At 45.7% G+C, this 26,245-nt stretch overlaps 1 protein-coding gene across 4 annotated transcripts in view; it reads left to right on the top strand.

The window, feature by feature from the left end:
• Positions 1–26,245, top strand: part of Eif4e3 (eukaryotic translation initiation factor 4E family member 3) — a 148,597-nt gene that overhangs the window by 18,939 nt on the left and 103,413 nt on the right. The window contains exons 3-7 of one of the 4 annotated variants that reach the window (XR_010065627.1): positions 8,972–9,066; positions 10,447–10,507; positions 12,876–13,028; positions 13,632–13,698; positions 17,429–17,502. Coding sequence is in view for 3 of the 4 variants with exons in the window: in NM_001106612.1 (NP_001100082.1) it covers positions 8,972–9,066; positions 10,447–10,507; positions 13,632–13,698; positions 17,429–17,584; positions 22,481–22,527 (426 nt within the window). In the remaining variant the exon portion in view is untranslated. Of the gene's footprint in view, positions 1–8,971; positions 9,067–10,446; positions 10,508–12,875; positions 13,029–13,631; positions 13,699–17,428; positions 24,423–26,245 lie in introns of those variants that run through there. The other 3 variants (NM_001106612.1, XM_063285846.1, XM_063285847.1) reach the window with 3 other exon arrangements.

Here is a 26,245-nt window from a genome sequence, read left to right as displayed (position 1 = left end):
TCTGACCTCCGTAAGTGCATGCACACACACACACACACACACACACACACACACACACCACACCACACCACACACACACACCATACACATCACACACACACCACTTACATATACACACCACACATACACACCACACACACCACATACACATACCACATACACACACACCATATACACACAGAGCACACATACACACCACACACACCACCTCATACACACACACCACACATACACACCACATACACACACCACATACACACACACCATATACACACAGAGCACACATACACACCACACACACCACACACATCACACACACCAAACATACACACACACACATCACACACACACATCACACACACACATCACACACACATACACTCACACACATACCACACACACACACACACACACACACACACACACACACACACACACTTACATCCTGCTGTGGAAGGACACGTAAATTCCCCGCTGTAGAAAGAAAGAACAAAGTAGGGAAACAGGGCAAGGTACCGGCCATCCAAGCTTGACGTCCTGTATACACAGTGAAACCAATATCTATAGTCACAACCCAGTTATACAAAGCTAGAATTAAGACAAGTTGTCCCGGTCCTGTTGGGGACTAGAAGAGGTGCGGATGAGAAGTGACTAAAATTATATTTACAAACTACAAACGATTTAGTCACTTCTAGTGTAGAACTTGGAGCCTTCCAGTGTTACGTCTTCCCAGGGCGTCTCGCTGCCCTATTTTCTTTTACCCATGGACCGTAGAAGCACACCTGGCACATGTCAGCTGCCCATCACCTTCGGCCCTGCCATGGCCTCAGATCATGATGGCCTCTATGGGGTGCACACACATCCAAACTTCAGGTCCCGCTGCCCCTGGGCTTTCTGTCAACCTCATTCTCCAGCATTGCAGGGAAGAGGCTGGGAGTTAGCAATGCCGTCTTCCTTCACTTACCATATCAGAGCAAAAGGAGCCCCTGAATCAAGAGTCTCCCCCTGGCTGGAGAGATGGCTCCGTGCTTAAGATCCCTGGCTGTTCTTCCAGAGGACCTGGGTTCTATTCCTAGCACCTACTTGGCAACTCATAACCACCTGTAGCTCCAGGTCCATGGGAACCTGATGCCTCCTTCTGGCTTCTGTGGTCTCTGCACTCATATGGGGCACAGATACACACATCGGCAAGACTCCGGGCAAAACGTACAATCAAGTAGATTATTTTTGAAAGAACGCTGCCTCCTCAGCTGCTGTCTAATCTTCTCCTGTCCTGTACACCTGAGCAGGAACTTCAGCTTTATGGGCTGAACCCAGGAAACAGCTGTGCACTGCTCTGCTCAGGGGTTCCCCAGACTTTGCCCTCTCCCCTTCTTAAGATTCAGACCCCACTCTCCCCAACTCAGACTAAGTCAATGAACGAAGTCTTCTATCTGTTGTGATCATTTGCAGACCATAAGCTCTCTGCTTTCAGCCTGGGCTCTGCTGTGAGTTAAAAACATCCAGTCAAAGACTTGCCTGCTGCGCTCTCAGGTCTCTGGGCTGTGTCTCTCTCTGTAAGTGCCTGGGACTCCGAAGGTAGGCAGCCCTGGAGGCTGTTCACTGGAAAACACACTCCTCTACACATGCTGCAGCACTGAAGAGAACAGGACCATTCCCTCTTTCCTCCCTCTCATTCTTTTATTCTCTTCCTCCCCTTTATCCATCGGCCTTCCTCTCTACCTTTTCCCTTCATGCCCTCCACTCCTCCTTCTCCTCTCCCTTGCTCCCCCAATCTGACTTTCCCCTTCCCTTTTCCTACCTCCTTCCTCCCTTTCTTCATCTCCGTTTCCTCCTTTCCTTTTCTCTTTATTTCCTCATTCCCTCCTGACTTACAGGCTGTAGTCCAGCTAATCCGACAATGGCCTGTGTGAATTGAAAGTCCAAGATCTAGTACTTGCTCCGTCCACATGACCGGGTCTCATCTGGTCTTCAGTATATGCTGGAATCTCAGAGAAGCAGGCTCCACTGCTGGTGAAGGAACGGATGTGTTAGCAAAGCAAGGGCAAGCAGGCCAAGAGGAAAATCTTCTGTCTTCTCTGTGTCCTTATACAGACTTCCACTAGAAGGCATGGCTCCAATTAAAGGGGTGACTTCCAGCCTCAAGATCTGGGTCAAAGATGTGCATCTTCAGGTAGAAGAGGTGCTCACCTTTAGTCCAGCGCTTGGTACACAGAGTCGGTCAGATCCATCCATGTGAGTTTGAAGTCAGCCTGGTCTACAGAGTGAGTTCTAGGACAGCCAAGGCAAACCCTGTCTCAAAACACACAAACAAAAAACAATGTATGTCTTCCTCTCTCAGTGGTCTGGACTGGACTTGGATATACCCACTTTAAACCAAGAAAAACCAAATCAAACAACAACCAAAAAAAATACCCCCCAAAACCAAAAACACAAAAAGCCTCACAAGCGTGCCCTCCATTTCTGGATTTTAGTTCACTTCTGTTGCGGTCAAGTTGACTGCAATAGCCACCACCACGCTGTCTTCCCTGCCTTCCCCACTTCCTTCTTTTCAGGATCACTTGTGGACGGCTTTATTTATCTTTTGTTTTACAAGACAAACATGTTCTTCTCTGTCAATATGTAGCCTTTTTCTAAGACCTATGGAGGCTTATCCTTTCTCACGTCTCAGAGCATTTCAGGTGAAAACTGAAGAGTGAATGTGTGAGCTTTACTGATAATGAATGGGTTTCTGTGACAGAAAACTGTCAGGCAGGAAAGCTCTAACTGCAAGAATGCCATATTTGATGACTGACCATGTCTTTCTTCTGTAGATCTCCCTCCCATTGTTGCTGGTGTACTGCCTTCGACTCACCCGAGGGTGTGGTGGTGCAGTACACCTACTGCACACAGAGGTGGGGAGGAGTGGGATGTCTGATGACTCTGACCTTTTCTGAGAACCAGTACTTTTTGTTTGTTTTGCTTTTGTTTTGAGACGCGGTTTCTCTGTGTAGCCCTAGCTGTTCTGGAACTTGCTTTATAGAACATGATGGCTTCAAACTCACAGAAATCCAACTTACTCTGCCTCCCAAATGCTAGCATTAAAGGTGTGTGCCAGCACTGCACAGCAAGAACCAGGTGTGTGCCTTAATTCCAGGTGTTAGATTTCTTGGTCAAGGGCTGCCTCAGCTCCTTAAGGAGAAGAGCAACAATGATGCTAAAAACTTATCAAGCAGTGAGTGGCCCTGTGACCACAGCTGTCCTTCCACATTAACTTAGTTTGATCGCCGTGTCCTCCATACAACTGGTGCCCAGCAATGTGGACTGAATGAATGGCCCTTGGGTGATCATTAAGGCTTTACAGGGTTGGAGAGCACTTATCTATCATTAAGAAGCATTGTGCTTAGCTGTACTGCAGTGCTCTGTCACAGACTAAAGAGGACTCATTGTAAGCCTGGTGCCGCTGGAAATCTACTTATAACGTTGAACCTATAGTAACATTTAGGTGTTTTGGAGACAGTCATTGAGAATCATCAAGCCTGTACCACATCAGTCCTTTGTCTCTCGCAGGGAAGGACTGGGTTCCAGGAGCATGCAGTGCTAGCTCTTCTCTCAGGCTCCTTCTCCACTAGATGTACAGAGAAATAGAGGACAGAAGAGGGAAGTTTGCAGCAGCTGTTTAGCGCCATATGCTTTCTAAGTGCGTCCCTTCCCACTGCTGTGCTTGGAACTCTTGCTCTCATTCTGTGTTCAAGCACAAACACCTGCAATGATGAACAGCTTCCAAGTTCAGCCGCCATTGCACTGTGATGGTCTGTCCTTCCTGACAGATTCACCAAAGAAAACAAGCTCAGAGATGTTCTTGCTTTTGTTCTTCCAAGGCTGCAACAGGGTCCTCTGGCCTCTTCTCACTTCTGAGATAAAAGAAATGTGTGCTGTGTGTAGTTCTCTAAAGACTTCAAATGCTAGGTCAAAGGTCAGGACTGGAGAAGCCTGGCGGGGATGTCATGGGAGGAGCTTTGGAAGGGTTGACCTTCAGAGCCCGGTTGCCGTCCTCCTCCCAGCCTTCTCTGAGAAGAGGCTTTTTGTTTTTGCATCATTTTGTCCATGGATTCTGCAGAGGTCATTGCCATGTCATAGCAAGTAAGTGAGCATTGACTGGTTGGAAGACATTGTCAACAGTGTCCCTCCTCCTGTGACTCTACACATGACTTGTCTGGTGACTTCTAAGACTGAAGGGAAGATATGTAAAAAACACATGGTAGCATCATCAAAGAAAATAGGTTAGTAGTTTAAAAAAAATATAGGGTCTTTACAGATCAAGTTCCAGCTCTGCCCTCTCACAGTAACAGCACAGACAGAAGCGGGGGTGTTGCAGAGATCTTGAGATCTTGAGATCTGACTAAACAGAGAGCATCAGCCCTCCACAGGGACACAAGTAAAGGATCTACTATGACACCATGTTAATTTTGTGATTGCTAAAATTACCATTTAAGTAGAAGGCTCCTGAAGTGCTGAAGTAGATTCCCCACTGATACATCTACCACAGACACTTTATATATGGCCTTTGATCGTCTTAGTGCACTATTACCATCTCTGCAGCGAATTCAGCTGCGTGTATTTATAGATGCTTTTGTGTGTGCGTGTGTGTGTGTGTGTGTGTGTGTGTGTGTGTGTGTGTATGTGTGTGTGTGTATGTGTTTCTGGATGCTTATGTGTGTTTTTGTGTGTTTCTGGATGGTGTGTGTGTGTGTGTGTGTGTGTGTGTGTGTGTGTGCATTCTTGTGTATAAAGTCAGAAGGCTGCCTTGACAATGACATGGACCTGAAGTCCCTATGTATTGCTTCCTGGTACCTTATGGTCTGGCTGCTGAGCTGTTCTCTGATCCTTGTAGGAAGAACAAGAGAGAGGGACAGAATTATCTAATGTGATTCCTCTGATTTCCTTCTCCACCCTCAGGCCCAAGGCAAAGCTCCACAGACCTCTCCCTGGCAGAGTCCTTACAAGGAAATGCAGTTTAATGATCACACTAACGACTCTGCTAAGTACCGTAACTGTCAGAACATCTGTGGCAAGATTCTTTCCCTTGAGAATATGTGTGTGTGTGTGTGTGTGTGTGTGTGTGTGTGTGTGTGTGTGTGTGTGTGTGTTTTAGAACAGGGGCTTCTAAAACTGTCTCTCCTGAACCTTTATATATGAATATAAACTGTATGCACATTTTAAAAAATTATGGATAATGTATCATAAGAATATTCGTTAAACAATTATTTGGTCTATATGGATACTTTTGTCATTGACTAAAGACAAAGGCAAGTGTGCATACAAATGGGATGTGCATACATAATTTTTATCTAAAAGAACGCATCTTAGCTGAAGATTTGCTATTGCAGGACAAGGTGTACATTCAGGAATGTTTCAGACTTGATAGACATTTGATTTATAATAATTCTGAGAATGCCACTTTTTGGAGGGGGGAGACAGCTTACAAGTTTATTTGGCTTCATTGGCTCCCCTTGGCTGGGGCAGTAGAAAGGCACCCAGAAAGCCCCGGCTCCAATAACCTCCAGGGTAGGGGGTCCAGGACCTAGGCCTTGTAACCACAGGGGCCACAGTAACAGTAACCACAGGGGCCACAGTAACAGTAACCACAGGGGCCACAGTAACAGTAACTACAGGGGCCACAGTAACAGTAACCACAGGGGCCACAGTAACAGGACTTGGTCAAAAGTGCTGGTGACACCTGAGGTCAGCCCCTTTCCCCTGGACCCCCCTCCCTGCACCATTCCTGGGGGGCAATTCCCTGAGACAGGCTCTGGTCCTCCTAACCAGCTAGGTACAGTGTCAGGCCCCAGTGGGGCAGCTAAATCAGGGGGACCTACGGTTTGTAGGCATGTGGGGTGTAGCCCCCATCCAGTGTGAAGGCTTTCTGTGCAGTGTAGTAGTGTTCCTGACCCCCAAAGGGTCAGGGTCCCTGGGGGAAACCAAGGCAGCCACAGAGGCCTTCCTGGCTCCTCTTCCAGTGTATGCTGTGCCTCCTCTGAGGCAGAGAATGCCACTTTACACAATGGCAAAACTGTTCGTACAGTCATTTCAAAAGAAATTTGAAATTCTGCCTAATCCCAAGCCAAAATTTATTTAATGATTTTTTTTTCAGTGAAACACAAGGAAGCAAATCAAACATCAATTTTCAAAACTTATACATGCTAAAAAATTGTCCTGTTTCTGTGTGTGCGTGTTTTGTCTTTACGTATATCGTATGTGTGCCTCGCACCCACAGAGGTCAGAGGACGGCATCAAATGCCCTGGAACAGGAGTTTTGGATGGTCGTGAACTGCTGTGTGGGTGTGGGAATTGAACCTGGGTCCTCTGTAAAAAGAACAAGTGCTCTGAACTACTGAGCTATCTCGCCAGCCCTCAAACCGAAAAATATACTTGATACTTGCATGCTGAGGAATTATGATAGGAAAGATTAAAAGTCTTTGTATTCCAAAATTAAACAGCATGCTTCTATCAGGGCAGAAGATTTCCTATGTACAGTATAAATACTGTGTGTTAGCTTTCTTTCTTCCTGAATCTGAGGGGAGGTGCCCAGGCATGCTCATTAGTGTTACATACAGAAAGCACATGCAAAGTACACATGTTGTGTGTTCAGAAAGAGGACTGTAGTGAAGTAATGTGAGTAACACAGGGAAATGCTCCATGAGACATTCCCGATTTACTGTGCATTTAACATTTAATTTAGCATTGTTTTGTTGCTACCTCTCAGGAGCCTTGTCCTCCTGCCCGGTTCTTTGCAACCTGCATGAGATCATGACCTACAGTGTCAAGAAACTTATTTATAACCATTCCTGATGAAATTAGAACTGATGAGGGTCTTTAATTTTTATTTATGTTTATATGTGTGTCCCTGCCTGTCTGGATGTGTACCACGTGTGTTCACATGCCCTCAGAGGTCAGAAGAGGGCATCAGAACTCCTGGAACTGGAGTCACAGGTGTCTGGAATCTGCCTGGTGTGAATACTGGGACGAGAACCCAGGTCCTGTGCAAGAATAGCAAGTGTTCTGAACCACTGAGCCATCTCTCCAACCCGGCCTTCAGATGAGATTATATTGAAATGTAGAACACAGAGCATGCTTTGTCTGTAATCTTTCCAACCAAATCTTCCAAAACAAAAGACCTAGGCTCCATATATATTAAGGTTATGAATTAACAGACCCATCTCACATTCTCTTGTGACAAGAGCTGCAAAAATCTACATAGTTAACAAACACTCCTAGTGAAAAGCAGTTTTTATTAATGTCAGTCCTTGGGACTGGAGAGCAGGTTCAGTTGTTAAGAGTCTTTGTTGCTCCTGAAGAGGACCCAAGTTCGATCCTCTGCAACTGAATGATGGCTCACAACCGTGCATAACTTCAGTTCCAGGGGATCTGACACCTCCTTATGTCCTCTGAAGGCACCAGGCATACACACGGTACACACACACACACACACACACACACACACACACACACGGTGCACATATATATACATGGTGCATATACACATGGTGCACACACACATGGTGCACACACACATGGTGCATATACACATGGTGCACACACACATGGTACACACACACACATGGTGCACACACACGGTGCACACACAAGGTGCACACACAAGGTGCACACACATGGTTCACACACTCATGGTGCACACACACATGGTGCACACACACGGTGCACACACACATGGTGCACACACACACGGTGCATATACACACGGTGCACACACACGGTGCATACACACACGGTGCACATACACATGGTACACACACACATGGTGCACACACACATGGTACACACACAAGGTGCACACACACATGGTTCACACACTCATGGTGCACACACACATGGTACACACACGGTGCACACACACAAGGTGCACACACACATGGTGCACACACTCATGGTACACACACACGGTGCACATACACATGGTACACACACACATGGTGCACACACACATGGTACACACACAAGGTGCACACACACATGGTTCACACACTCATGGTGCACACACACACATGGTACACACACGGTGCACACACACAAGGTGCACACACACATGGTGCACACACTCATGGTACACACACACGGTGCACACACACATGGTGTACACACACACGGTGCATACACACACGGTGCACATACACATGGTACACACACACATGGTGCACACACACATGGTACACACACAAGGTGCACACACACATGGTTCACACACTCATGGTGCACACACACACATGGTACACACACGGTGCACACACACAAGGTGCACACACACATGGTGCACACACTCATGGTACACACACACGGTGCACACACACATGGTGCACACACACACGGTGCATATACACACGGTGCACACACACGGTGCATACACACACGGTGCACATACACATGGTACACACACACATGGTGCACACACACATGGTACACACACAAGGTGCACACACACATGGTTCACACACTCATGGTGCACCCACACACATGGTACACACACGGTGCACACACACAAGGTGCACACACACATGGTGCACACACTCATGGTACACACACACGGTGCACACACACATGGTGTACACACACGGTGCACACACACATGGTGCGCATACATGCACGTAAGCAAAAGAGTCATAACACATAAAGTTAGATAAATCTATAACTAACCCCAGTTCTGGCATACATAGTGCACTGTTACCTTTCTGGTTTTATGTGTACACATTGCTTCACAACAACAGCTTTCTAAAACATACAGCCTAGCCTAATGTCTAGAAGGAACAATGTTTTGCATTAAAAATGTTGAAGAGCTAATGAGAAAAATCTACTCCAAGTAGCTAGGAATTAATGAGAACCAATTTTTCTTTAATATATTAATTTTATAGTGTCCTGGCATCGTTAATCAATACTGGGTTTATTAAATGAAGTGTTTTGGTTTTTTTCTTTAAAGATATTCTGGAGTGTGTACAACAACATCCCTCCTGTGACCAGCCTGCCTTTGAGATGTAGTTATCACTTAATGAGAGGAGAGAGGCGACCACTGTGGTAAGTGTGTATGGTTCACCTGGAGGTCAGGTTGGGAGGGAAATAGCTGGGAACATCATGAGGACTCATTCTGCCTATGGTGTGCCTCTTAGCAGCAAGAATCCCCTGCTTATCAAGGGGCGGAGCCCCAGAAGAGCCTCCCACAGCTGCCGTAATTACTGGATGTAGTATGAGGGCACTGGACAGTTCGTTTGCCCAGGCCAAGCCTCTAATACCAATAAAACCTTACGTCATTTATTCCTTCACAGTTATTTACTCACAAAGAGAGTAAGATTCTGCCTTAGCTCATTTCTCAGTGAATGGTAGAAATCTAAATTAAACGAGAACCAAGTAGAGTTCAGTTGGAACCTGTAACTGAGAGGTTCACAGGCACAGCTGGTGTCCCCACGTCTGGTTTTCCAGGTTTCATCCAGACTCTGACTCTCCTTCCTGTTTCCTTTGCTTCCTTGTTGTTGGATGAATTTGAAGTCAGATTTTCCCATTTGTGGGAAGACAGATCTCTCTCTCGGGACTGAACCTAAAGCCTTACACCACGTGCTGACCAAGCACCGCACCGTCGAGCTACATCCACACCCTTGCTCCCATCCCTGTTTTTTTGAGATAAGGTCTGGCAAAGTTACCCAAGCTGGTCTTGAACTCACGTTGTGGCCATCATAAGCCTTGAACTTGCCATTCCTCTGCTTCAGCCTCCTGAACAGCTGGGTTGACAGGCCTATAGCCACAAGTCCTACTAATTGAGCTGTGATTTACACCCTCCAAGCTTATCAGTTGTTGGCATTCTCCAAGCCACCACTGGCTCACGGGGTCAGCTCTCCACCTCTGGCCAACCATGAAGACGAGGAAGAAATATTCTCAGAAGCAAAGCTAGGATCTTTAAACTTACCGTGTCTTTAAAGCTAGGATTAGAATCAACCCTCCCTGAATCCCTCTTACATAGAATTTGGCATGCATTTCCTGGACAGGAAATGACTATTAAACCCTGGTCTGCCACCTGTTACATCTGTGCCCCCAGGTTTACATGTAAATGAGACAACATAGTGAATATGCTTTGGGATGTAAAGCTCCTCACACCTGCAAAGTGCTTGCATCAATTGTCCATACCCAGAGAGTCAGGGAGCCCCTGGGTGCCACCTCCTCGAGAGTGAGGACCTCGTATCCCTGCACCTACCTTCATCCCCATCACAGCTAATTCCATGTTGCTCCCTCTCTCATCTCCATTCCCTTCCTTCTTCTGCCTCTGCTCCTAATCACAGGACTGGGGAACGTTTACTCAAACACTTGTGCACTTTTCTTTTTCACACCAGCCATTGTTAAAGTGAATGGGAATAGAAATACTCCTTGGTTGTGGAGCACAACTCTAAATGTTGTTCTTTGCCATAGGGAAGAGGAGAGTAATGCAAAGGGAGGTGTGTGGAAGATGAAAGTTCCCAAGGACAGCACGGTATGTCTCTGCTGATGATTTCCCAGAACTGCCTGGGCACGGGCCTGAGAGTGGTGTGCTTTTCAGTGGGTCTGTCCAGAAGTCCCCTGGCAGCCCTAGGTGGAGAAGTTCATTTCCGACATTGGTGATGGTCACTTAATCCTATCACCTTGAACAATTGAAATAGCCAGGTGTCATGGTTCACACCTTTATGCCCAGCACTCGGGTAGATCTCCGAGTTTAAGGGCAGCCTGGTCTTCAAAGTTCCAGGACAGCCAGGGCAACACAGGAGAAGCCTTGTCTCTAAAAAAGAAAAAGAAAAAGAAAGAAAGAAAAGAGAAAGAAGTTAAGAAAATGTCTAATTGTGAATCTACAGTGACATCCCTGTGTCATATACCCATCAAGGTCTAGAAAGGTTAGAGCAGAGCCATCTGGGAGCTTCATGGTTGCTGTTTCCTCACCAGGCATGCCTAACACATGCAAGCTCATCTTCCACAGGAAAGCAGGATCCTTCCCACCAAAGGATGGCTCTCCTGGCCAAAGATAGAGGGACCATGAAATGGAAAATGGGGACACTTAGAGGTTCCCCATTCGTTGGGGTTCACGGAGCTAGGCAAGCCTCAGCAGTCTAGATTTCTCAGGAGCAAAGTATAAGCCTTAAAAAATGAACTTCCTGGAAACTCTGGGTCCTGCTAAGACTGAACCCCCAGTGAACTAGATTGTTGGGGGGAGGGCGGCAATGGGGGGAGGATGGGGAGGGGAACACCCATAAAAGAGGGGAGGGGGAGGGATTCGGGGGATGTTTGCCTGGAAACCGGGAAAGGGAATAACACTCGAAATGTAAATAAGAAATACTCAAGTTAATAAAAAAAAATAACAAAAAAAAAAAAAAAAAGAACTTCCATTAAGCCCTGGTAAAAGACAAAACTCCTTAGAAAGTAGACGAACTGGTCTAGGCATGGAAATGTGTCCCTCTGATCCCAAAAGGTATTAATAGAAGTGAGGGAATCATGAGTTCAAATCTTAGTGTGCCATTCAGTGAGACCCTGTGTAAAATAATGAAAATAGGGGCTGGGGAGATGGCTAATCTGGTAAACTGCTTGCCACAGAATTGTAAGGACTCGAGTTCCGATCCCTAGGACCCATGTGGAAAAGCTTCATGTGGCTGTGAATACTTGCTACCCAGTGCTGGGGAGGCAGAGACAGGAGCAGCTTTAGGACTTGCCCATCAGCTAGTCTGGAAAGACAGTGAGCTCCAGTTCAGTGAAAGATCCTCACTCTCACAAGATGGGAAAGTGACTGAGGAAGACAGCAGAGATCAACCTCTGGCTACCACATGCCAGGCATACACGAACACCCAAATCAATACATAAGTAACACAAATCATTAAAAGTAAAATGGACAGAAGGGACCTTTTCCTGATTCTCTTCATGTGATTATGCTTAAAAAATTAAGATACTTCTGGGGAGCCACACACGTGGGCAGGAGTCATCTCTCTGTGAGCACACATTTCAAGTTACAACCAGATTCATTGGTAAAGGCTGAAGATCTGGTCGTTAACATTGCGAACCTGAAAAACACTAGAGCTAAATGGGAGCCAGGCAAGGTGTATGACACCCTCTGCTCTGCAGGGAGAGCAAGCAGAAAATAAGGAAGTGTAAGATACTCCTAGATTTTCTTAAATTTAACCCAGTGCTCCCCCCATGTGTGTTGGTTCTCTTACCTGCTGGTTTATGTTTGAGGTGATGGGGAGTCACTCTAAGCCTTGTATATTTATGTGTCTTATTCACTCACCCTAGACTTGGAACTCAGTGGAAGCCACCGGGGTTCTCCCACCCATAGAAAACTGCTCAAGGCAGGGTTGTTCTGGCCCACCCTGCCTGCTCACAAGGCCAAATTCAGGCATGGATACATTTTTTGTCTGGACAAGTGCCTGAGGACTCCTGTGTCTCAGACCCCCATTAGAATTGTGGGAGGCCAGAGCTGCCTATATTCACAACAGAAGCCTGAAGGCTCCCTTCCATGCTTTCCTCTCCCACTCCAGCTTCAGCACCAAGGGAACGCAAGACCAAAGTTGGAGAGATGGGAGAAGGAAAGGTCGAGGAAAGAAGACTTGAGCCTTTCTAGTACAGGGCCACCTTCAGCTCCCTAGTTAAATGCCCTCACCTGGGTTAATGATAAGCAGCTGCTGCAAGCTCATTAGAATGTAATAATAAACATTGTTACAGTTAACCGTACCGAGCACCTGGCATATGGATGCGTGCCACTATGTATGGCTCAGTCTTAAATCTTGAACCCCCTTGTCTCAGTCACTGTGTGAAGCAGTTCCTGACAGATTCTGTGCTTGCAACATCCCTCTGAGGTCCATTCTGTTGTTATTCCCTCCCAGCTGGAAGCTGGAGTGGTTCACAGCCTGCTCAAGTCACAGAGAGGAAAGTGACTTCTCACTCCGAGAGGCCTCAAAGCCTAGGAACCATGGCAAAGGGGAACCTAGACCTTTTCCAGGGGAAAAACTAGGAGACCACTGAGCCTCCGGTGTCCTGTGAGTGAATTCCGTTTACTTGACAGCATTAGTACATTTCATAGAAGGAGCTCTGGTGCTTCTCATTGGCAGGAGGCAGAGAAATTGTGCATGCATGCACGATAGTACATAAATTTATCATTCAGTGCAAATAACCTGTCAGCATTGAATAGAATTTTGCAAGTCTCTGGCATTCAGTAAATAACAATGTTTCTTAACATTCTTGACTGGAGTAACATCTTAAGTGGTAACATTTTAAGTACCATATCAACTGCAAGAGAAAAACAAAGACAAGGATTTTACTAATGGCACTCAAATGTAATGGGGTTTGTACACTTTGAGAGTTAAAAGACATCGGGAAATGAAGTGAGTTGAAGGCTCCCCCCTCCCTTTCCAGTTCTTCTGGAGTTCATGGGAGCTTCGCTAGCACTGAAGGCCCTGGATCACTTGTATCTGTGTGTGCACAGTCATTTGCAAGCTGCTCCTACACATGTATGATTGCACGTGTGCTCTTCCATGATTTGGAGGTTCCAGCTGTGGGTGGGGAGCTTGTGTCCTTGAGCACCTGATGATAAATTGCCTAAAAGTTCCCTTGTTTTCCTTTTTATTCTCTCCTACATTTAGTCCACAGTTTGGAAAGAATTGTTGTTAGCGACCATTGGGGAGCAATTCACAGACTGTGCTGCAGCAGGTAGGGAGGCCACAGCCATTTGCTTATGCCCTCGTATCCTTGTCTCACGTTTGTCATTCACAGACCTTTGATTTTATGTCTGGTCCTTGTGCTTGCCTGCAAGGTATTGATTTTGTTGCTGTGATGTAATTTAGACTTGTCCCTGCGGTTTGGGGTTTGGTGTGAGATTTGTGTACATAAGCACATAAGCACATGTGTGTATTTACATGTGTGTACAGTCAGCCCTTCCTTTCTTCAGATCTTGCATCCATGGATTCACAGATCAAAAAACAGTAGAAGGCATGAACAGTATCTGAAATAAACACACACATATACTTTCCTTATTATTCAAGAAGCAATGCAATGCAAACAACTTGCATGGCATTTGCATTAAATATTATAAATAAGAAAGAGAAGATTCAAAAATAAGTTTGACTTGGTAATATAGCCCTGTGGTAGAATGTTCACCAGGTGTGCAAAAACGAACTGCTCTAAAATAAATACCTAAATAAGTATTATGTGAAAATGACATTTTATATAAAGGACTTAAATAGTCATGGTTTGGAGGGGATCTAGAATTTATCTTACATAAATACCAAGGGTTGGCTATTACATCTATAAAGGCATACATAAATGTGTGTATATATGTATGTATGTATGTATGTACATAAGTATGCATGCATATATGTATGTATGTATGCCTACATTATTTCCTCTCATAACAGTTGCAGCCATTCATCTGATATAAATAGGCAGAAAGAAAAGGTAAATCTTTATCAGTGAGCTGGCATGACTTGTGGCAGGTTTTCTGTAGCTGCCTCATCTTTGGGCGGGGCACAGTGCCTGCCATGACTAGTGGGATCTGGGTGAGTAGGCACAGTCCCATCATTCTTCCTGGTTTATCCTCTTCCTCTTGTTCTCCTGACTCTACACAGAAAGAGGCAGACTCAGGGAGACAAAATGTCTCACTGTTCTTGCTGAGGATGAAACAAAAGACTTGCATCTGCAGAAGGCGTTGACTGCTGAGTAGCCTTCAGAGAAGTGTGTGTTGGGGGTGCAACCATGGACCTTAGTCTGGCCTTGAGCTCTGCCACACCCACACCTCCTCCCCGCTGTGAGCCCTACGGTGTTTATCGCAGAACCATTCAGAGAGGGCTCATTTGCTTGTGTCAGGGTCTCTTTTCTTCTTGGAGCTCTCCAAAACTTCCAAGGATACATTTAAAGTTCTGTGGGGTTTTGTTGTTGCTGTGGTTGCTGTGGTTGTTGTGTTTTGTTATAATGTTGCTTTTGGTTCATCATTTTATCTGCTTCATTTGACAATTTGGTATTGTTTTTTGTAGACTAGTGTGTATCAGCTGGCACCCAGACTTAGGCTGTCTCTGAGAGCTCTTGTCACCCCGACAGATCCAAGACCAATCTCACATTCACCTCCCTGGGGGTGGGTAGAGGGTGTGCAACTGTTCTGCCTTTCTGTTCTGCTTTTCACGCTGCTTTTATTCACTTCAAAGTGTGCACCGAGAAGAAAGGGGCTTACAAGGGCAGACTTCTGTTCTAGTGGAGAAAAGCTAACAACTTTATCCTGCCCAGTCCGAGGGGCACTCTGTGTGTAGCTATAAACACAGAAGTCCTGGAATAGTCATACGTAATAAGAAACACCCAGTAGTGAGCAGGGAAGGCTAATTCTTCTGTGTCTGACTAGAAAGGCGGACGCTACTGACTGTTAACGTTCAGTGCTTCCATTAACCAGCTCTGTCACTTGAGGCAACCAGCTCATCTTTCTCAGCCTCACTTACGTCTTCAAACAATGACTCCTTGTGGCCCCACTGTCTTCAGCTGCCAGGGCTCTGCCACAGCCTACGTGTGGCTGGCTGACTCTCCATGTGAAGAATACTATGTATTTCACCATGGACCTGCCTTCTCATAAGATCCGTGGGCCTTTTACTATGCTGTGCAAGAGGGCTGAACTCAGGTACTCCTGCTTGCCAGAAGCCAAGCCAAAGTGAAACAGTGACCATTGGTGCTGCTTGGCATCTGTTGCTAACCTCACCCATTACCAGTAGAGTATGAGTGGATCATCCCAAATGACTAGGGAACACTCATATTTCCCCAAAACCGGGTCAGTAGTGTCCTGGCTGGAACACTGGATCACCTCTTTCTTTAATATAATAATTGTATTTTTACATGAAATATATCATCTCATCTCGTCTCAGTGAGACAAGAGATGCCATGAGCAGATGTTTTAGCTTGTGTTTGAATGTGGGACATGCGTAGAAATGTCCCTGTATCATAGCTGTGAAGCCTGGCAACAAGTCACAAAGTGATTGAATCCTTTTCCTGAGTCTACATGTTAAGAAGCAGGGCGTTAATGCCCTCTGTGCTCCAGTCTTCCGTCCTCTTTCTCTTCTTCATAAGGTGCCATCCAAGTTGGTTCAGTCCAACTACGAACACCATAGTCTAATTTTGTCTGGTTTTGAATACTTATATACATGTTCACAAGGTGTCAGAATTTGCACCAAAGCCTTGATCAAATTAATTCATAATGGAAAACAGGCAGAGAGGAAGGCAGGGAAGGGGGAAATGGAGGAGAAAAGGGAACTATTTCACACACAAAAAAAGTGGTTTCTTTGAGTTGACTGGGTATGCCACCATGTAAATCATATTAAATAACATGTCCAAATGTCCAGGAGACCAAGTAGAAAAACCGATGGCGTGAATAGCTCAACCTATGGTCGATGGCAAATTAGGCAGCAACATATCATAAGCTAACATAAAATTCCCTAATTGTGGTAATGCCTCTCTCTTGCATGCTACGTATTGGCACCGACTATGTGGATTCGGAGAGCTGTCTCTGTTTCCTAAATGTGTCATGAACATGAAAAACTTGGAGTCAAAAGCTCAATTTCTATCGTTTTATCACCAATTAGTGTGGGCAGAGTTGCTGCATAGGAGCATAGGGTACAATAGGTTTATCCTCCAGCCTCCACGCTCAACGGCATCCACACTAACCCCATGTTGACCAAAGCCTCCATTAACCAGCGTAGGTTGGTGCCTAATGACCATTCACTGGGTGGTAATGGTAGAGTGTCAGTCAGAAGATACTTAGTGCACCTGTAATGGTAACAGGTAGCTGTCAGCTCTTTAACCCCTGGTTCAACACGGTCAGAAGGGTGAGGGTCAGAAGGGAAGCAGCAGAGGGCAGAGCAACTCATAAAAGAGCAGAAAACACACAGAGAGCAGAGGAGCCACTAGACAGAGTCTGGGTCCAGAGGGGTTTGGAGCAAATAGTGCTAACAGTCTGAAGCATCCAGTGTCTTAGCAGGATGCCACAGAAAGTCTCACCCCTCCTCACAGAGAGGGACAGGCTTCAAGCGAAAAGTTCATCCGAGTTCACTTGGCTCTCAGAGGGCAGGAAATTATGCAACCCATTTTAGAAAAAGTCTCATCCAAACGGAGTCAGAAAGTGACAGAAAGCTTTGGGTAACGTGTTAAAAAGGGTAAAATGCCTTATCTGGGAGACTCATTTGGCTCGAATACTCTATTTGCTGAATCCCTGGGTAACTGCGATGCGACTCTTACAGCGTCTATGCTGAACTGACTTTCTTCAGCAGTCCCCCACGGAAGCAGTCGCTCACGACAGGTCCCATTCCCGTCTGTAACTCACAGCTAGAGCAGTAGGTGCGTAAATGTGATCAGACCAGCTTGTCACCATCATTTACCCACTTCTTGCCTCCCCACCCCCTCTTCTCCTCAGATGACGAGATCATAGGAGTCAGCGTGAGCGTTCGGGACAGAGAGGATGTGGTCCAGGTGTGGAATGTCAATGCCTCACTAGTGGGCGAAGCTACTGTGCTAGAGAAGATCCACCAACTCCTTCCCCACATATCTTTTAAAGCAGTGTTTTATAAACGTAAGTGCTCCATTTCCAATCGCTATTATGGAGATTCTCCTGCCAGACTTGTAGAGGTAGAGGCACACTGCGGATGAGGCGGAAGTCAAGACCGCTCGAAACTCCATTCACGCAGACAACAGTTCAGCACGATGCTTGTTAAGTGTTTCTTTTAAAAATCGAGTTTAGTTTCAGAAATTAAAGTAAGATTTTTTGCTCTTGCCTGAGCGCATGAATTGGGAAGGCAACTATACACTGTATTCGTGATTTCAAATAGCTGAACCTGACTTTAGGTCTGTCAGAGGAAATTGTATTCTACTGGGAGTAGTAACAAGAGCAGGCAAGAGAAGTCATTCAGAGAGCTGGCAGGCTGATGGTCAAGCATCCTTCCCATGCAGGAATTTATCACGTCTAACATGTGTTTATGGGGGAGCTAGTTATGATTGACAGTTCAATTGGCAGTGCTACCCCTTCCTCATCGTGGCGACTGTGGGCAGAGTCACCAAGAGTCCCCGTGCAGTGGCGCACACAACTTCTGGTGTGAACAGTGTGTAGACCCATTGTTTCCATTGTGATGTGTGTTCATTGCCTTTGTGTGCTCTCCACAGACACTCATCCTTTTCACAACGAGAACGTCTTAGTGTGTTGGAACCAGTGTTTGATACAGTGAGTTACGGGAAATGACTGATAGCCCCACACACATCTCTGACAGATTTTCTATGTCCCAAACTGTTCTGGGAGTCGCTAACCCATTTTTTTCTCACTATTGTATTTCATTGACTCTAAGGTGCTCTTGAGCATAATATACCCTATTTAATTGAAGGGGGGAAGCAAGAAAGGGTCTTCAGTTAAACCGGAATGAATTGGCGATTCTAGAATTTTGGAGATTTTCAGGGGACGGAGCAGAGTCATCTTAGAATCTCTGAAATGTATGTCATCATTGTCTCATTAGTCCTGGTCCTTGTCAAGAGGCTAAAATTCAAATTTTGTGATTGCCCTGGTTGTATAGCATCTACGAACAGCCAGGCCCTCCCTGGGAGGAGTTCTGTAGGCAACAGCAAAGAATTAGGATCCACATGGGGAGACGGATCCCTCACTCTGCACTTAGGGGGCACTGACCCTCTGAATTATGATAGAAGGTTTAAAATGAAAGAGACCCTGGGGCGTTTCTCTTTGGCTGTGCAGGGTGGAGACAGGACAGGCACAGGGGTATCATTCCCATTCCTTAGGGACAGGTCAACTCCAGTTCAGCCCAGAGACCAGTGTGTTTTCTGGTTTCCAGTCCGAAAGAATAACCAGCAGAAACTGCAAAGGGAAACATGAGCTAGCATCAAGGTCAAGCAGGCCCACACTTGAGGACTTGTACAGTGTAACCCTAAGCAGTCACAATTGCCCTGCTTTCCTCTCTCACCTGGGTATCCAGAAGGTTGGTCTCAGATGATCTCCAAGGTTCCTTCTGCTTTACAACTCTGTCAACAAATTGACAGGGAGCAAACTGGTCAGCAGCTCGGTGTAAGGTCGGGATCCTCCTAGATAATTAGGGCCCAACTCTAGAGCCAAGACATAGTCACCTAAGAACAACCAAGGGCAGGCAGTTCACTGCTTAGCTGTTGGGGTGGCTGAAAAGAGACATGGGGGTTGGGGGGCACCAAGCAAGGAGATAAGACACTGCACCCAGGCCAGCTGGATCAAAGCTGACAGACACCCTGAGGTGTGTGAGTCAGGAGGAGCTAGCTGCGGGTCTAGGCAGAAAACTGCTCTTGAATGACACACGTTAGCACTTGAAGGCTCAGGCTGTGCAAATAAAAAAACTCAGAATTCCCTGTATTATTTGCCATGAAGCAGGCTGTCCTTCACTCGGCAAGGTTGCCAGCACGTGTTATAGAAGTGATCTGGAAAAGTGACGTCTGGACAGAAACTAGTTCACAGGGTGAGGGACAGTCCTGGGTGGGCTAGGCTGGACGTGGCCAGTTCACACCACCTTTGCCTTCACCCTGGCTCTCTGGAGTTTGCAGAAGCTAGCTGGCTAGATGATGTCATGGATCCCAGTTTATTTAGTCCTGGCCTCCAGCTGGGCATTGCCATTCGTGGGATTCTTCTTCCAACCAGAGAGATAATTTGAATGAGAAAAACCGCAATTTACACGCACCCCCCCCCCAGTTCCCTTAAGTTCTTCTGAGAGCCTTTACACTAGGTGTGAGCGAGCACTGTGGAGGGCAGGGGGGAGAGCCCAGAACTGAAGCTGAGCCAACCTCTTGGCTCCCTCCTGGTTCAGTCCCGCCTTGTGGGTGCAGCAGAGAGCAGTCTCTACCGTTCCATATAATTGGGGAAAAGCAAAACTGCTTTTGTGACCCATGGAAATTGTGTCAGTGCTGAGTCTGAGTGCCCTTCAGTAGCTGCGTAGCATAAGGAAGCTCCCATTTGAGTCCGTATTTTCTGTAGCTCCTTCAACAGTCAGGAGTTGCATGGATTACTACTAAAGAGTCTGCTGGCTTTTGGATCTGGGAGCAGTCCTCTAATTGCTTCCCCAGTTGCCCCAGGGATGACAAACCTTTGCCCACAGCGCTGCAGCGTACGGGCTGTCAGGTTCTGGCTGCTGACACTTCAGGGTTTCAGCTGTGGCTGTCCTGATCCTGCACACCTCGAGATAAGAAGGAACTTTGCATCCTCACTGTCTTTGGATTCACAATTTGCAAATCAGCATTGCTGTCATCCTATGGCCCCTTACATTGGCCCTGAAACATAGCATATCTCGCTGAACGCCAGTCTATGTTTTATTTAGTGTCTTCCCTAAAACTTCTTTCTTAAAGATAGGAGTTAGAGTTGGGGAGTAAGCTCTATAAGAGGACCTGAGTTCAAGCCCCAGAACCCACTCTTAAAAACAACAGGGGGTAGGGCCAGAGGAGAGGGCTCAGCAGTTAGGCTGGGGTACTGCTCTTGCACATGACCTGAGTTTAGTGCCCGGCACCCAGGACAGGTAGTTTACAACTGTTTGAAACTCCAGGTCCAGGACTCTGGTGCCCAATTCTTGCCTCTGCAGACACCTGCACTCATGTACATACGCCCACACAAGCACATGTAACTTAAAAATAAATCCTTAAAGAAGATAGCTAATGCTGGAGAAATGATTCTGCAACAGCACTGGCCACAATAGCGTGAGGACCTGAGTTCACATCCCAGCATGGGAAGAGCTGGGCATCACCACACACACGAACCCTGGCACTGTGTAGACAGAGGCAGGCGGCTCACCAGTGCTCTCTGGCCCCAATCCTGCCCCAAGTCCAGTGAGAAAGCCTGTCCAAAGGAATATGTCAGAGAGTGACAAAGCAGGATACCCAGTGTCGTTTCACACCTCTGGTCATGTGGTACAGGCGCACAGACAGCACCTACATCTACATACTACATCTATGTACATAAAGATATAACACACACACACACACCATATACCACATCACATACACTACACACAGATACACACATATAGTACATATACGCACAACATGCACACCACATCTACACACACATACACACATGCATCATATACACACACATACATATGCAGACACACATACATATACAGAAAGCTGAGTTTGCTGGTGGATCTCTGGGGCTTGCTGGCCAGGCTGGCCTTTAGCAAGTTCCAGACTAGTGAGAGGTCCTGTCTCCAAACATAAGATGGATGGCATCCAAGATTATTCACTACCTTCCCTGTCCTCTCATGCTCCCACCCTTCCTCCTTCCCTACCTCCCTTTCTTCCTTCCTCCAACCCCACACTATCCCCTTTCCATGCAAGTGTACCTGTGCATGCAGAAACATGCCCAAATAAAGAAAATATTTTGAAAGTTAAATTCTTAGTTAGAAATGTGAAGTTGTGAGAGCTGTGCGGTTATGCTTGGGCAGAGGTTAGGTCACGCTGGGAGTTACAAGGTGCGTCCTTACCAGTCCACCTGAATTGTCCAGATGAATTGCTGCTTGGCGTAGTTACCTGAACTGATCTTGAACATCTAGCCCAGTTGTCCTTCCCTTCGGTAGTCTGTATTAAAAACAAGAGAGGGAGGAGGTATGGTGGTGGAGCAGTCATGGAGGTGGAACACTCAGCTGTGTCCCCCTTTATTGCCTGGAGGAGTGAGTGGAAGCACTTGGACTGAATAGCCCTGGCTATATCACATCCTGGCTCTGTCACACCTTGCCTCATAATGACAGGTAGACACCCCTCAGTCAAACTTGACCCTTTGTGTTACAGCTAATACTGGGTGTCTTGGGGGCCTCCCATCTCTCATCTCCCAGTTTAAACAGTCTTTGAAAAGCATACTTTTTATAATCGGTTTCCTAATTAGTAATTCCACAAGACAAACCTTGGAAGTCCCTGAGGTATAGGCCGAGGGTTGGGAGATATAATAGATCCATTGATTTTATGAAGCTTCGTTGCCTGCGGAAAGCGATGAGAAGCAGGGGTATAGTGTAATTCCCACCCCCCTCTCCTGTGGCTCTGTTTTGTTTTGTGTTATTTTATTCTTGAAGGTAGGCTTGCGCATGGCTCTGTCTTGAGTCATAGCCCCCCTTCCATGCATTTTTTGTGGGGTTCATCTCCTGATAGCCTTTGCCTTGAGCCCAGCATATTCTCCTCATCAGCTTGGATGGATGAGTCATGCCCCCAGGCACAGCAAGAAGAAACAGGCAGCCAGCCCATAGCTTGTTTATTCCTCGTTTTAATTTCCATTATTACGTTTCTCAGGAAATGCACGCCTTAGCTAACAGTTACTGGAAAAAATAAAAAAGGAAAAGAAAAAAAAAAGGTATTTGAGTTCTTGCCAACATCTGGGGAAGCTGAATGAGATGCCTAGAGGAGGGTTGGCCCATCCTTTGCTTAAAGTTTTCTTTCCTTCTTTTCTTTTTTGTTTTTTTCTGTCCTTTAGCCCATGAAGAGCATCATGCTTTTGAAGGTGGACGTGGAAAACACTAATTGCACTCTGTAAAGAATTCTTTGTCCTTTGCTGATTGGTTTTGGAAACGGTCTTAACAGGAGGGAGAGTGAAGAGAAGACTTGCCGAAGCCCGATGCTGGTTCATTTAGAGTGGGTTTCTGTCCTTGCAGTCTGGGCGATTAGGACTCAAAGTGGCAGGTGGGGTTGGGGGAGAACATGTGGGTTTCTGCCATCGTATCATTTGCTTTAAAAAGAAAGAAAAGAAAGGAAGAAAAAGAAAGGAAGAAAAAGAAAGAAAGAAAGAAAGAAAGAAAGAAAGAAAGAAAGAAAGAAAGAAAGAAGGAAAGGAAGAAATTTTAAGCTTTCCAAATTCTCTGGGTTTTTTGCACTCTTCCCCCTCCCCGTAAGATTCCTCATTCAGAGTAATTATTGTTTTCTGCACACCCTTTCATTGAGGCATAAGAATTGGGTTTCCCCTTCAGTGGCTCTACTGTACCTCGCTAAGGAGCATCTGCATAATCGCCACAGGACTGCCTGTGAAGTCACAGGGCACCGGGAGGAAGCCTAGCCTAGCAAAACCCCTTTTCTGATAAATTGTTGTGACACTTCCCTGCATACTGTGAGCTGGGCATTGTTTCTTTTGTGTGTGCGTTCCATAGAAAGCATGCCCACTGACAGCGCACACATCTTAAAACCCCTTTAAAAAGCAGTATGAGGAAAAGAAATTGTTGGTTGCCTAACATGAAAACTTCTCATCACAATTGGGTGTCAGGCTCCAAATCAAACTCTAGGCTTTTGGGGCCCACGGTGCAAGAATTTCTAAGCAGAATCCCATATCTGACTTTTTCAACAAAAGCCCCATGATTTGTCCCGGGAGGAAACCTTATATTTCTGATTTATAGAGGAGGCAGTGCGTAATACTTGTATGGCTTCTTCCAAGTTGCAACATCTTTATCCAAACCGATCCTCACAGCTCTCCTTCAGTGGGCCCTCTTTCCTGCCCACGTCCTGTATCCTTTCTGAAAACCGATGGCCTTCCAGCAAAGGCGGCTTCACCCTTCCTCTGCACACTGTGGCAGGAGACACCTAGCCAATCACACAGCTGCCCTGGCGTGCCTCTCATTCCTATGGACTGTGTTATTAGATATTTGATTCTACTACTAGAGAAATACTGGTTTCAGTAGAAGAAAGCCTTTCCGAGTGTCACAGCTCCTCCCAGGAGCTCCTGCTTCCCACTCAGCTTTGCCCCACCCCCTGGTAATTCTCCTTCAGAAAGGGCTGCTCTCCTGTTAGCGTGGGTTAGCACAGACCAGCGTGCAGCTTCTATAATTCTCAAAAGGGCGGATTTCTAATTCCCCTTGCCCTGTGGGAAGGAGAGGTGGAGTTGCTCTAAGCCTTCTACATGCATTTGTAAATAAAATTCCCCATTCAGAGATTTCAGATGGCCCTCAACGGCATCTGTTTATAAAAGTCGTGGCCCTCCACTTACACATCGCTAAACACTCAGCAAAAATAATTAGCTGTCAGAGTTTAAGAGGTACTTCTTTTCCAAACTTAAGTCCCTCAACAGTTTCACTCATCAGGGTGTTGATCCTTCTAGAAAAATCTCAGGACGTGTTTGTCTAAATGACGTGCATTTCTTTGAACAGTTTCTAAACTTGTTTTAAAACTATAACTCAAGGATTTTAAAACTTATTCTAGACATGAAATTCCTTTTTATAATATAAGTATTTTCTGATAGATTAGCAAAAAGGATATAATTGACTTCAATATTTTAATTGTCATATATATTTCCATAAGTAAATAAATTTTGAGAAATTTTTATTTTTGAACTTTATTTAAAGCATTTGTGATAACATGTTCAATTTTTTGCATGTATGTAGCTTTGGAGTAAAAATAAAATAAAATAAATAGGAATGTTAGGCTCATGTTAATGCTTTCGAGTTTCTATTGTTTATGAACACAAAACATGACAACCACACAAAGTAGTTGGTCTGTTTTCTTGTTCTTATTTTTTTTTTTTTGTCCCAGTGAACTTTTGCAATTGTTTCTCTTTTGAAAACACTAACCATGAGAAGGATTTAACCTGCCTAATCTTCAGAATCTGTCTCTGAATTACTTGAGTAGATTTTGTCAGCTTTTGCTTCAGAAATGGTTTTAATTGAATATTTAGTCATGTTTGACTGAGAACTAAGCAGATCTAAGCAGTTTCAAGCCTTTCATTGCCTCCTTAAAGAAGCTGATACTTGGGGAATCAGAGGCAACATTTGGGGCATGGAACTCAATGTCAGAGCAGTTCAGCCATCTTGGCAACTTGCCGGGGCAAGTGGAGAATCCAGTAGAATCTTGGTCCTTTAAGCCAAGTCCTGTAGGTGCAGCCCTGGCTTCTCTGTAGAGTGCTACCCAGAAACCAAGGGGCTTGCTTCCTTCTCCCGCAAGGCTGTGAGGCAAGCCAGGAAATCTGGCTGAAACCAGTGTGTTTTTGCCTCCATCCTGTGATCCCTTGATTGCTATGTTATAGACTCTTGCCTATATGGGGAATGTTTTTAAGATTTTCTCTTTTTTCCCTAACCATCTCCTATTTCTGCACTGACCCAGCAAACCTGCAATGCTGTAATTTAATTCATGGTCCCCTTGACAGGGAACAAACATGAGAAGGAAAACAAGACAATGAGAAATCGTAAGGTTAAAGTCACTAGACCGTTCTTGGCCCCTTCCCTTGCTTTTGCATGCCTGCACTGTAAATACAGTCGTAAGACTTCATCATCGGAAGGAACTTTGAATATAATTGCATCCAGTAGACACAATACACTGTATAGCAGCTAAGCCTTGACTGACCCTGCTTCTCACTGAAGTATGGAGATCTAGCCATCAGGAAAGCATCAAAGCTGGGCATCAGAGTCTGTGAACTGTGATCGACACAGGCTTCTCTGTAGTGAAGACAGTGGCATCTGTCAGCCTATCCTTCTCTCCAAGTCATCCTGGTCAGCACTGATCCTCTGTCCCACTCTGGCTAGTGTAACAGCACATACTCAGATGGTCTCATGACAACAGCTGCTTGCTCTCCCTCCCTCTTCTGAGTGAATGGCATTAGGTTTGGGGTCTAGCAACTGCTGTAGTGTAAGAGGAAGTAGATCGCTGCTACCAGATGCCCCACTCACTCCCCGTGGATTCCAACTTTCTATGCACACAGAACTGACAGCATTTACAATGATCACATGGTGGCGCTGCCTTCCAGCTGACAGTTCTGGACCAGAGGCTGAACGAGTCCTCCTATGTGTGTGGGATTATTTAAGAGCTTGCTGCCTGCTGCTCTAGGGCTTCACAAAACTTTCGTTAGAGAGCATACAAATCGTATTTAGCGATAGACATTTAATTCTCATTTGCCTAATAAAAACACATCACAGACAATGCTGTGGACACACTTAAAAACCTCAGCTCCCAGCCCCTCCTTGGCTTTTTTAAGTACTTATAAATAGAAAAATAAAACCCACATAAGAGTATGGGGAACGTTTTATCATTATTTGATTAGCATGGCTAACGATGACAAACTATTAGGATTCCTTTCTTTTTAGATAGATAGAATGCCTTTAAGAATGCCCTTCCCCTTCCCTGTCTGAAATGAAAGAAGAGGAGTGCCTCATGTGGTTTCTGTATCACCTTAACTTACTCTGACTTAAGAGCTTGGAAGAGTCACAGAGTAAAAGGGAGGGGCGGAGAACAAACAGAAATGCCTTAGAAGTGAGCTGACAGGGCA

Source organism: Rattus norvegicus, chromosome 4 (genome assembly GCF_036323735.1).
Source record: "Rattus norvegicus strain BN/NHsdMcwi chromosome 4, GRCr8, whole genome shotgun sequence".
Lineage (NCBI taxonomy): Eukaryota > Metazoa > Chordata > Mammalia > Rodentia > Muridae > Rattus > Rattus norvegicus.
The sequence above is the reverse complement of the archived record's forward strand: the minus strand, read 5'-3'. Positions and strand labels throughout refer to the sequence as shown.